At 38.2% G+C, this 13,439-nt stretch overlaps 2 protein-coding genes across 2 annotated transcripts; both read left to right on the top strand.

Annotated features, from left to right (window-relative positions):
• Positions 1-1,380: 1,380 nt before the first annotated feature.
• On the top strand, positions 1,381-3,307 carry LOC146737964 (uncharacterized). Its single transcript, XM_085504637.1, has 5 exons — positions 1,381-1,477; positions 1,594-1,814; positions 2,204-2,308; positions 2,813-2,992; positions 3,122-3,307. The coding sequence occupies exons 1-5, from the start codon at positions 1,438-1,440 to the stop codon at positions 3,305-3,307; spliced, it is 732 nt and encodes a 243-aa protein (XP_085360763.1). The 5' UTR covers positions 1,381-1,437.
• A 2,171-nt stretch (positions 3,308-5,478) lies between these two features.
• On the top strand, positions 5,479-12,728 carry LOC102801128 (uncharacterized). The gene is made up of 5 exons (XM_006820313.3): positions 5,479-5,740; positions 7,559-7,631; positions 9,004-9,219; positions 9,855-10,289; positions 11,799-12,728. The coding sequence occupies exons 2-5, from the start codon at positions 7,580-7,582 to the stop codon at positions 11,876-11,878; spliced, it is 783 nt and encodes a 260-aa protein (XP_006820376.2). The 5' UTR covers positions 5,479-5,740; positions 7,559-7,579; the 3' UTR covers positions 11,879-12,728.
• Positions 12,729-13,439: the final 711 nt, after the last annotated feature.

Genomic DNA, 13,439 nt, shown 5'->3' on the forward strand with positions numbered 1-13,439 from the left:
TACTTTATTTTTTGTTGTTGTATTTTGTGTGTTTTGAATATATATTTTCTGTATCTTTTAATCTTTATTGGATGTTAGACCAGATCTCAATGGAGATAGGTTGACAATAAAGTTATTAGTACATAACGAGGGTCATATCATTACAAATGAGAGCAGGGGTGAGGTAAAACATGGTGGGGTAGACTTGAGTTGGAACCCAGAGCACAACGCTTTACCAACTCGACATTAAATTCCAATGTCACCGGATTGGCCGCCGTTGCTATAGCAGCGACGAGACTGTTCGTGTGCGATGTGATTCACTTTGTTCTAACTGGGTTAGTAGTGGCATGTGACGCATTGTCTAAGTATGAGGTGTATAAATTAAGTAGGGTGCAGTGTATCATGGTGTGACGCAGTGTGAATGGAAATCCGACCCGCACTTTTCCTCGATGCCCCGACCTCATCTTAAATTGTTGATGTATAATTTTCGGGCTTACGGTGGAGAGAGGACGAACGGATACGATACCACGTGAGCAGACGATGCCCACCCTGAAACTTCGACTTATGTTGTGACACTGATCAGTGCATCTTGATCGGTGTTGCCTTGGTTTCCATATTACGATGTGGCACTATTTGATGTCGCTTTGGTTATACATTAATAATAATATTTATTATTTATCAGTCAGCTCATTGTGCTAATAAAAATGCACTGATATGCGCCACAAAACGTAAATATTTACGACAGGGTAGGATGGAAAGCGACGCAGTGCGAAAACAAAATCGGCTTCAATATTACTGACGCATGCGCTGTGAAATTGTTTGTTGATGACATGGTTTTACTACACTGGAGTCCGAACAAACCAGTGTTTGACAAACGTTCCTATGAATGACATACTATGGTGGTAACCCAACTAAATGACCGTTGCGTGTTTACGTCACACGCACGATACACGATTGAGCAAGTGGCTCTAACGCGGACATACACACTTTCATTTATTTATTATTAGTAACAAAGTTGGTTGTCTGTACTAATAATAATGCAATGATTTCATTCTTAAATTTCGTAAACTGTTGTTTCGTTGCGAAACAACGGAGATCGCAGTATGCAGTGGCGCCCACGGACTCAACTTATGTGTGACGCTACTTCACGCAAGAAAGGACATTATATTCTATTTATAGACCACACCCACTCAAAACCTCTTCGTGTACGTATATGGATGTCGTATGTAAATTATCCCCACCAACAGTGCCGTTTCTTAGAAGAACCACTATAGAAGAGCAATGCTATTTTTAGATTCTGGGAGATCCCCAAAGTGGAGGCGGAGTTGACAGGAAGTTAATATGGTTATAAATTCCGGTGGACATGGAAGAACTTCATCAGCTAGAAAGTGAGCCCACACATCCACTAGACTAACTAGATCTGTTGCTCGGACATTATCAAACTTTCACCCGGATGACATGGATTTTTCAAGAGACCAGCACATGCTACTTCAAGCCGGTAAGTATTCTAACGATCAATGTGTTGCTTTAAAAGTATGCGAAAGTATGTCAACTTTATCCATCACTTACTGTTTTTGATGTAGTCTAAAACTGAATCTTGTTTTGTCATTGCAGCTATCACCCTACTGTTAGTTACTTCACATATCACCGCAGCCCCAACTGAAACGGTATTTACAACGACAGAACCCGAGGCACTCACGCTGGACGATGGGGACAATAATGTATTTGCTGAAGTTAGGCAAGCGTCAATCGGCAGCGTGTTCGAAGAATACCAAAGACTGACTCGTTTAACGTCGGAGTTCCGAAATGCAAACAAGGACGTTTTCGGTAACTTTGTAAGTATCTTATTAACTTTGTTCTAGCTATCGCTGCAGATAGTAAATAATATACGTTACTATTTTTCCTGGCACTCCATTCACCACAACTGAACAAGCAACGGTATTCGCTATTTTAACCTGCACGTGATCATTCACTCACGCTACATCACGTGATCAACGTCGTGTTGGTCGAGGACTCGACTCGTCTTCAAAAAACCACCACCGTACCGTATGTGGTCATGGATTTGACCTCGATTGACTAATTTGCATATTTTATCGCGGGATATTCCCTATCGTCACCTCTTGTCTATTTGCTTCATGATACGTCATCGTTCGACTATTTCATTCTACTAGTATTCTTCCTGGATCGGTGTCTAATCCTGGTTATGTTATCGTTTTTTTTGTAGAAGCAGCTCAGATTAAACGGTGATGACATTGACAGTGATTTACATGCGTTCACTTTCGAAGGACTCCCTAATCCAGTTTCTCGATTCCAGTCAAGATTTTTACAGGTGAGATTTACTGAGTAACATATCGTTCGATTTCCATACGTTATTATGGAATTGGTGAACATCTGAAGTATTTGTTTTTTAAAGTTTTAGGTAATCCGAAACTATTAGTCTAAACTTTACGCCGTGTTTCACTCAATATTCACCGTTTCACTAACGCCTATAGACGATGCTAGTAATAGTCCCATTACTCATTCATCGTTCGATTCGCACGCTTAACCCGCCTCAATAAATGTTGGGGCCCAGACGAATAAAGGAACCTTGCTGGCAAAATGCCCGTGGATCAGATTAACAATGTTTACGTTAGCGGTGTACACTATTCACGTTCGGTCGATTAGCTGACCGCATTTCAAAATTACTAACAACATGCATAGGCGTCAATGGAGCGGGGTCTTGGCGAGAGGATTATGATCGCGCTACTTATCTATTAAGCGCTAGGCGGAAATGTCGGCAGGCGACGACTCTGAGGATCACGCATGCTCATTTTCTCTTTATTTTCTTCGATAGGAAAGGGACTTAATTGTTTTACACAGAGACAATCTGCTACAATTCCAGTCATTCATCGATGCAATGTATATGGATGAATTGGACGTTTTCTACGATGAAGAAGGAGAAACCCCTTTTCATGAAGAATTCCAATCACTGGCTTTACAAATACGAAAAATTGTCACAAAATGCAACTCTCTGGTGAGTACATATTACTAATCCATGGTTCGGCAATAAATATGTGTAGTGTTTAACCCATCCATCTTCTATTCACATGTGGTGTACGCTAAAATCTCAACTTATCTTTCTTAATTTCTCGTTTCGCTATAGTTACATCAGATGAACTTTGTCGATGCCATCGTCACCACGCCGACTGTAAATGACGGTATGGAAATGCTCAACAGTGTGTTCATGCGTGAACTCAGACACGCTAAAGTGCTCAAACAACTACTCGACTATCTTCCCGGTGCCAAACAAGACTTCGAACGTTGGGCATACACCCACAAAGAATCTTAAGATATTTGGAAGTTTAGTAAATACGTTTGTTTCACACAGACGTTAATTACCAGGTGTCATACACCTTTTTTTTTCTTACTCGCCGGTAAGGGCCAAAGTGTTAGTCAGCACAAAGCTGACTGACTTAATCACGTGTCGGTCATGTGACCCCACAGTATACATGATTTTACGATGCAGTCTACCAATATTTGGTAGGTTGGATCTTACTTAGAAATAGGGGAGTATTTAGATATTTGCGATATTTACAGTATTTTTATAAGCAGTTTGAGCGATATGGGTGAAGTATATATAATATTATATATGTATTATAACATTTTAATACTATTCTGAATACTTTTGCTCAGGTCAGGTCACGTATTTACAGAGTTCATTGCAGTTTTTTGGGATGTATAAGTTATTGAAATCTATACAATAATTTAATAGTCGTATTTTTATACAGTTTCTTTAATTATTTAAGTGAGTACATTTGTTGAAATATCGAGTAATTTATTGATCATTGATTGTATAATAAGAGTGTTTTATATTTATTTCATTCAAGAGATAAGCAATTTTCAAATTATGTCGTGATATGTAATTTACGCTAATGTCATTCAGTGTAATTTAATTTATGAAGGCATTTGTGTTTAATTTTATTTGAGGGGAGACTGGTGCTTACTCTTTGAAAACACACGGACTAAATATTTCTTTCTAAAATGTGTTCTGTGTCATAGAGAAATTATTTTGTAAAACAGTAATGTAATTTATTTATTTATCTGTTTATTTTATTATTTATTATAAATAAAACAAACTGTTGAAATTTGAATGTTTACTTGTACGTGAGTTGTTATAATAAATAGAATATTGTTACAATAAATGAACTATTACGCCGATCCACCGTCAAGTTGATTCACTTCCAGTAAGCTCGATTATGCAGGTTAATGCAGGTATTTTATTATACCAATTCCATTTTTGTGCTAAAAATTTTGTATTATAAGTACCTACGTTAAACTTGAGAAAATTTACGAAATTTTCGTGAAACGTGGGAAACACGTTTTTCATCCATGCACACAATACATTAATGATTTATTACATTTTTATATCCGTACGTACGTTATGATACTATGATATTTATAGGGACTCCATGCAAATATACAAAAAAACAGTCTGGGATGGCCGGTCATAACCCCCCCTCTCTGTTCTGTCTCTAGTACGGCAACCGAGGGCCACTTTATCCACATTTTAATTGATTTCGTAATTAAAACTATAATCCTCTGAACTCAACATCACATCCGTTATTTGTTCATCCTCGTTCGCTGCTAGTCTTGATATAATCAGACTATGCTATGTTGTAAACCACGGTTACTAACCGTGTGTAAACATAAGAACAGTTTTGTACACTGAACGAAAGTTGCTTACCGAAAATACTGTAACAGTTTTGTTTTTCTTATTATAATTTATGGATGATTATAATTTGTGGCCCGAACATCCCGGATCACTTATCGGTAACCGGATTTATTGTAAGTAAATATGTTGTGGGTGCGTGAGCTGGGTTTTTGTTTTCTAATTAAAGCGGGAGGGTCGTCACCTGCGCACGCGCGGGAATTGAGTCCCAAGCGACGATAACAACACACGTTGAGAACGCAAAGGCTCACGGGTAGACGCTTGTTTGTAAACAATGACACGCTACAGCCACCTGACGCATGCGTAGGTGACGACTCCCCCACTTTAACGTTTTCTTTTTTTCTTTTTTTTGTAATTTGTAATGCGATTAGCGATATCCATCCATACATCTGAAATAGGGTCATATGTCTGAAAAAATGAACTTGTTTATTTGATTATTACGTAACTTATCAACCGTTACTCTCTCTATTTTTAACTCTACGTTTTGAGTAACATTTGAATTCGTGCGGGTAAATGAAATGTAAGTAAGACTCACGTCGTCGACAATTTCCAGTGTTTGACAAAATATTACTTCAGAAATTGTTCGATGTACATGATATGTTACGTTTACTTGAAGTTCTGTTTTCACTATTACAAATATCATTGGCAGACGAGAATCAGTGTAAAGGATGTGTTGCCATCGTAACATACATTTGAAGCATATTTAGTCTAAACATGAAACTTTCAGAAGTAGGATAAGTCACATGATAGTGATGCATTGTGGGAATCCATTGAACACCAACAATTCAATACGTAAATCTGATGACGATCACATGACCGATGACGCCTATGTTGCGATGGTACGGATCGTTTACGGGAGAGAAGACCCTTGGAGAGACTTATTCTAATTCCATCGTTTTGTCTTGTGTCCTGGTCGTTTAAGAAACTGAAGAAAGCCAGCTGCACTTCCCGTTGCTGTAGAACAACTTTAAAACAGTGAAGATGTTTACAGTGATACGCCGCATGTAATCGTCTCTGAGCTGTTCACAAGAAACGTTCCGGTTTGACTCGTTGGTGAGAACTTCTTCTCTAGTAGAATATATGCTATATATCTTACATTATTTTAAAGATTTACTCCCCGAGCGATCTCCCGACCATTTCAAACGATGACTGACGCTTGTAACTGTACATTTTAGTAGAATGGGAATGCATGTAAACGTCGGATGATGGACCGGAATACTGTCTGGATATAAACGACATATCATATTGCCGACATCATTGCAACTATACAGTGTGTGCTTTATTAGTACGCCGTATTATGTTTGCTTTCGAAGCTAGGATACGGAACAAGTTATTTCCAGACTTTCCACATATGTTTTATATATGATATCCATGTTGACACTTTTCACCCTAGGGCAAACAATTTAGCTGATAGCAGTTTTTTTTTTTTCGGTCGGGAAAAGGTCAAACTTTATTTGGAATGTCTCGAACTGGAGTAACCCGGCCTAGTCTTGTCAAATCCAACTCGAACTGATATATTTGACATGTGAACAAAACTGACGCCCATATCCTTGTTTGCACAAGTTACAGAATATACCCTACATTATACTGGTATTTCCCGGCCGTGGAAAGCCATTAAATTGTCGTCTGCGCGCATTCTCGCCGATATGTTGGCAAACTGTATATCACATTCCCGTGTAGATTTTTTTTATCAGCAAACCGTCGTCTGCACCGCAATATATCCCGCCATATTCTGCAGTGCTAGTCAGTTGAGTAAACATTGATCACCGCCAAACTGCCACGTTATTGATATTCCTCGCCATGTTTCAAGTTATCAGTGAAAATGTGCTTGGTAAAATCTCAGTTGTCTGAGGTAAAATACCCATTTACGCCGTATTACATCCCGCCGATTTATAGCGTTTGTACGTAGCAACGTTTGCTGAAAATGGATTTTGAACTATATGATTACATTTTTCTGGTAGCGGTCTAGGTCGGGGTGTTCAGACAGACTATATTTTGTTACACATTACTGGGTAACGCGAGTAATACTTTTTCCTCCCAAATATGCATATCCTTCTATCTTCTACATGCAACTTATTTATCTATAATTCGGAAGGTGATTTTTGTTTGTTCATAACACCCATTCATTTTCAGTCACTATTTGTAGTTATGGTTGCATATACTCGATTAAAGGGTCGTTGTTTGGATTTTCGCCATTTTTGTTCTTACTGTAGACTTGCACACAATCTCTTGTTTGTTTTGTTGGTGTTTTCAATGAAATTAAACATTATGTGTGGCGCGGATCGCGTGGACGGGTTTCATGTTCTCTGCACGTAATAAGCTCGGTTATTAAGCATCCTTTTTTGGGGATGCCCGGTGGCCGAGTGGAAGACGTGTAGTGGCGTGAAGCTAGGCGATTAGGTGCCGTACGCGAGCGCCGGTTCGAGTCACGCACACAGTACGTATTTACTATAATTAGACGTAGTCTTTACCTTGCCGTTTATTCGGTGTTATTTGCTTACTTAAACATTATGTGAGTGTATAAACGGCGAAAGCCCGGGTATATCGCGATAACCCGGCTTTCACGATTTATACACTCAAAATATTATTTTATTTTATTAAAAAAAAGCCAAATAAACAAACAAGAGACGGTATACAAGTATATTATTATTGTTTAATTCATGGAATATTGAACAAACATAAGCTTGTGATAACAAATAAACACACACGGGAAAATTACAGATGTTCATGAAATATGCGTGCGTTCATTTTCAAGTAATCTGCATGATACTGGCAGTGGTAAAAAAACATGGATGGAGTCACGTCAGTACTTGCGTGTTTTCTCGCAAGTTATATGAGATAAACATAGTAACATTCTGTTTATTTTTGCAGATACATTGAAACATCTTCACCATGATACGCTGGGTGATGCTCGCGATTTTCCTGTCAACTGCGCAAACTCAAAGTAAGCTAATATGCTAGAAATATTTCTCAGGAAATTCGAGCAGAACTTTGATACTGAGCATGATGCTGTACATGTGTGCAATGCATTGTGGGAATGAAACTTACTTGAAACTTAAATATTTAATATAATTTATTGAAAATTTGTATTATTATTAGGATTACTAACAATAACAATATTATGTTCTTTTCGCCCCATGTAATGGATTTTTTTAGATAGGAAGAAATAATTGTTGTTTTAATTTTCTATACGATAACTTGAATGAAAGTATGAAAAATATGAATAGACAATTTGATCAACACCTTCCTAATATTGAAATTGTGTTCCATTATTCCGGCAAGGACACTCATCACCCTAGAATCGAGGCTAAGTCAAAGTAGCGCAGAGGACTGGAACCGAGTCTACCCTACCCCGACGAATACACACAACTATCCTATAAGCCGCCGGGTGCGTCCAGTCACACCACTCGAACGAGCTGATTCGACTATTCCTTCATACTGGTATAGGCGGACTTGATTAATTACGCCAATTCACATAGCCGTTACAAAATGGCTAGATTGAAATAGTCAATATTGTAACATGATTTCAATAAATCCACCGGGCTTTCCAGTCGTTTTGCGATTACTTCAGCGTAATTAGTTAATATGAGCTGAACAGTAAGAACCTAGTTACAATTAATCAAAAAATACAATAAAATCACTACAACATGGTGAGAAATTAAAAAAAGAATCAACTGCCTGACTGTTGCGTCCGATGGGTCAATAGAATTTAATTTAATACTAGTAAATGAAAAAAAGGATGATAGCAATAGGATTTCCTAATGTTTCGTGTAAACTTTAGAAAAGTGCACATAGAGATTGCTTATGTAATGTCTGAACACTAGATGTAGGTCAAATGTTAAAGCGATAGGGTCGTCACCTGCGCACGCGCGGGAATTGAGTCCCAAGCGACGATAACAACACACGATAAAAACGCAAAGGCTCATGGGTAGACGCTTGTTTGTAAACAATGACACGATATGGCCATCTGACGCATGCGCAGGTGACGACTCCCCCGCTTTAAGTTCTGTGTTAATATTCAAATACATGTAGTTTTGTGGAAGTGAAATCATAGTGAAATGAAACTTACAAATTGTATTACAATACTACTAGCTATTACAATAAAAAGTTGCAATTACCTCATTAGCTAGCAGACATACCATATATATTTTGCTCTTGCGTATTGACGTTAAAACGTGTTTGCGTAAACATCCCATGGTATGCCTGATCGCTTTTATTAGTAATAATATATCAGTAAATGTTATTATTTTTACAATTATTTGTTTCTGCAATCTCGTGTCTGCCTCATGTACCCTTTTGTACATTTATTATCACAGGCATCAGTAGCCAAGGACCCATGGACGTCACCACTGTGATGGTCAGCTCAAAATCTCCATATCCAAACCCAGTTTCCACCCATCATACGAGCGTCGGACCTGCCCTGACGGCTACTGGAAAGACAGCGATGACGGGTTCAGTGGTTAATACAGGACAGGCGTCGACGACGTCATCTTCTCGGGGTTCAACACAGTCAGCCACGGATGAGTATCAAGGTATGTTTCCCTGGATACATTAACAATATTTTAATTTAGCGCGACGGTTTCAGCGAAGCGCGTGTGAATGGAACAAAATAAACTACTTATATTTGAAAACTCACAGAATGTATGCTCATTAAAAACAAATTCGGTCACCAGCCTACTTTTTTTGGGGAAAAAGGCTGACTGCCGGCACGATGCATGTTACCATATAATAATAGCACAATAAACCAATGAATACTGCCATACGTGAATACAATGTCAATTTCACTGAGTTCAACATTTTATAAATAGCGCCATCGCTATCTGTGATACCAATAATCAGAACCACACATGCATGTGCCCGAATTTGTCAACATACTGATTTTAATTATTCCGGATCAATAATTATCCTTCATTTACATAACCGTTAATTAAGTTAATCAAATTTATTCATTTAGCTATAATTAGCCCAAATAAATACTTCGTCCAGCCGATGTGGTTAACTTCTATACACAGTCCCTCTATCCCGTGTTCTATACTACTAATATTACAAGTAGTTGCTATATCAACATGACTGTTGGGTGGGACTCACCAGACGCCGCGCAAGAGAAGTTATGAAATACCTTTGTTGTTACTCATCCACGTTGTATATTTCAATTGCGCCTCCACAGACACAACATCGACTCCCTTGCTGGTTGTATTGGTCATCACTGAATTGATAATCAACGAACCAGACGACAAATGGATTCAAAGCGATGGCGGCCAAGCGCTCGATTTCACAGTGACGGTGTCGAGCACAAGCTACTCGTCTCACGTCTCGGGGGATGATAACTGGACTATTCAAGCGTTTGTCGCCAGTGTCGATAACGGGAATCCCTCATCCCCCGTGATTCAGGCACAGCTGAGCGATGTTTACCTCACAGCAGATTTGCCACCCGGCGGTAACTACACTTTTAGCGATATCGGCATAGCATTAGATCTCACCAAAGTCTCATGCTCCATCATTTCCCACTTCTGTGTCATGGTCGATCCTAGCACGAGTGCCAATTGGAGCCTCGATCCACAAAATAGCACGCACGTGAAGTGTGTAGGTGTGTATTGTACAGGTGAGAAATCAACTTGTTTACTAATGATGCTGACAAGATACAATATAGACGGAAATATATGATATTGATGTTTGATACTGCACGTGTATGAATGCTTGGATTGATGAACCAAATGATATCATGAACCAAAAACATTAAAGCGCGGGTGTCGTTACCCGCGCAAGCGTCAGATGGCCATAGCGTGTAATATTGTTTACAAATAAGCGTCTACCCATGAGCCTTTGCGTTTTAGCTTGTGTTGTTATCCTCGATTGGGACTCAATTCCCGCGCGTGCACAATTGATTTCTGTATTACACATTCTCTGATAATTTTAGCACGTACAATATGCGTATTAGTGTTTTTTTTCATTTGTCATGGAACGAATTCTATACGGTGCGGCCACGTTGCAAAAAAGACCATTTGTTTACAATAAATCATAATCCAATACAGTCGTCAACATTTTGTATTAAATAACAATATTATCTATGGCAATATTGCATTTTTAACTTTGATTATTATACACCTATACACCGGAAACAATCTTCTCTATTCCCAAAACTTGCGCGCACTTTGTGGATAACCTCATAGTATTTTTGAGTATGATGCTTAAATTTGTATTTGTTGTTTAAATTTGTATTTTTTGTACGATTTTCTATAAAATAATGCCCTTGATCTGGCAGCAAACACACCATTATTTGAAGAAATATATAAAAACTTTACTGCACATGCGCCCAGGTTTGCCTATACATATAGATAATTAAAGGGGCACTTCCAGTTAAGCCTAATCTCACAACAAATTTACTTTATGGATTAAAATTACAATGGATAACAAAAGATAGATTAACTTTGTAAACAACATAAACAATAGTGTGTCACGATTCTTTGGTGCAATCACAGTCCCTCTATCGGGACTGTGGTGCAATCCATGCGATTGCGCGGTTCCCCCTTTATAAAACCGAAAATGACATAATATGATGGCATTCTAAAAAGTGGCTAACGTTGAAGTCATTCTAAATGTTCAATAGTATTGTATTCACTGTAGAGTAAATTAAAACAAAACAAGCACAGTAATCGTTCAACGAAGTATTCAGCTACACAAATATCCATGCGATGTGAATTAATAATATATACCAACAATCATGCGCATGCGCGACCAAAGGAACGCCTTTTAATAGTTCAAGATAAATCTGATGTTCATGTGTATAATAACATTCAGTAAGCTATGCTCTACGTAAGCGTGATCCACAGAAGGTGGGTTATTGTTTCTTTTTTAAGGCACTGCAGGTGAAGTGTGGAATTGTACAAATGCCTACACGCGATGCAGACGTGGTAAACAGACTGACGGGAGTGACACTAAATTAAGTAGAGGGCATGAAACCTATTCAACTTCGAAAGCAATTGTAACACCCCCACCTCATGTTCTCATATTACTATATAATTGAAAGCTATCGTCCCGTGTCTATCTCGTCCCGCCATACATTACTCCATGTATGTTCAACTAACTAAAATGTTTTTTTTTTCCCAAACAGATGGAGGCAACCAAATCGGCCCTGAGATGAACGTAATGATACTGTTGCCAATTATAGCATATTTATGCAGTAAGCCGTGATACTGTCTTGACTATATATAGTGATGTCGATAACATGGTATATTGTGTGCGTAGTATCTTTGCGTCTATTCAGTATTGTACACTGAGAGAATATAGTCAATCAGGAACACTTCTTGCTTGAACACACACTCTACCTGCCTGTTATTCACAGTCGCCAGAGTGACTGTAGCGCGTGGGACGTCACCAAATGCAATAACGCAGTTGACTTTGTGAACGTTGGACAGCAGATGATCTGAATAAAAAAAATGTTGCATATTATGTTTTGTCGTTAATTAGATCGCACCATTCCATAAATATGTCTTTGTTTGTTCGATTTGGACATTAGTTGATACATGGAGGTATATTCACAGCGCTTTGCATAGAGACGAATATGACACTGTCTTTGCCATTGTGATAGAAATGTCGTGGGAGGGCGCTACTTGATACATATGCCATTTGTAGCAGAAACTTGAAGAGTGTCGTGAATCTGACGATCTCTATACATTAACACATTGCTTACTGAAAACTCCACATGCACACCAAAATCTACGGGAAAAGGGAGACAGCTGGCAATGTGTTTGTCACTGTTACGTAGAACTCTCTGGTTGAGCTCTTCAAAATTCAATTATCATACATGTCGCGCCCTTCATCCTAGCGACGAAGCGCTTCTAATCGTCGATATAACCGTTAACTGTAGTTGTCCATTAACAAAGCAAATATTGTTTTTGAGAGCGTTGCAGTATGAACGTATTGAGGGTCAGCAAAGGGTATTTTCGTAACCTGTAATCAATAGTTTTTATTTTCGCAATTATGAAATGTAAATGAATAAAACACAATTTCGTAGACATGGGCAAGGTGCAAAATGTAATAATGCATAATGGTATTTTATTCATCTGTAATTTGTACAAAAAAAACTTATTTTTTGTAAGCGTATAAAGCATTTTCCACATTAAGTGTCGTAATTCGTAGGCAATTTCCAACTTGTAATTTCTCTTTTGAAGTCCGTCACAAATTATCAAATATATTACAAGACTGTTAATTAGGAATTTGCTTTAAACCGTTTTTTTTTTTACTGTAAATGGAACTTTTTATTGCCTGTAAATACGTAAAATACCTTTTTTTATTTCCTGTACAAGCTACCCCCTGGCCCCGTATACACAACGGAACACGTAATGTCTGAATCGTCGATAATAAAGTCATAAGCACTTTGCTGAGAGCCTCACACACATGATAAAATGTGTCATTTTGATTTTGTTATACCAAAAATTATTCTAGGCTCTCAATCCAAAGATATTTCATTACTAGTAATCGGTATTTACCTTTTCTGTATCTAGATTTATCACTTGGACAAAGAACAGCAGCAAATTCCAGTAAGGAACAAGTGAGAAATTGTGTTGGTAATTGATAAACCAGAAGACAGACGGCCAATCAGTTTTGTTAACTGTGGCGAGTTAGTCTGCATTCTCCACAAATTACCTTCCAGTTTGCTGAAAACTATCAAAAACGAGGTTTGAAAATTGCTTTCAGTCAAATTAGGATCATTTTCTCAGCTCATGTAGAACCCATCTAAGTATAATTATAT

The sequence above is a fragment of the Saccoglossus kowalevskii genome, chromosome 10, assembly GCF_978046115.1.
Source record: "Saccoglossus kowalevskii chromosome 10, keSacKowa6.1, whole genome shotgun sequence".
Classification (NCBI taxonomy): domain Eukaryota; kingdom Metazoa; phylum Hemichordata; class Enteropneusta; family Harrimaniidae; genus Saccoglossus; species Saccoglossus kowalevskii.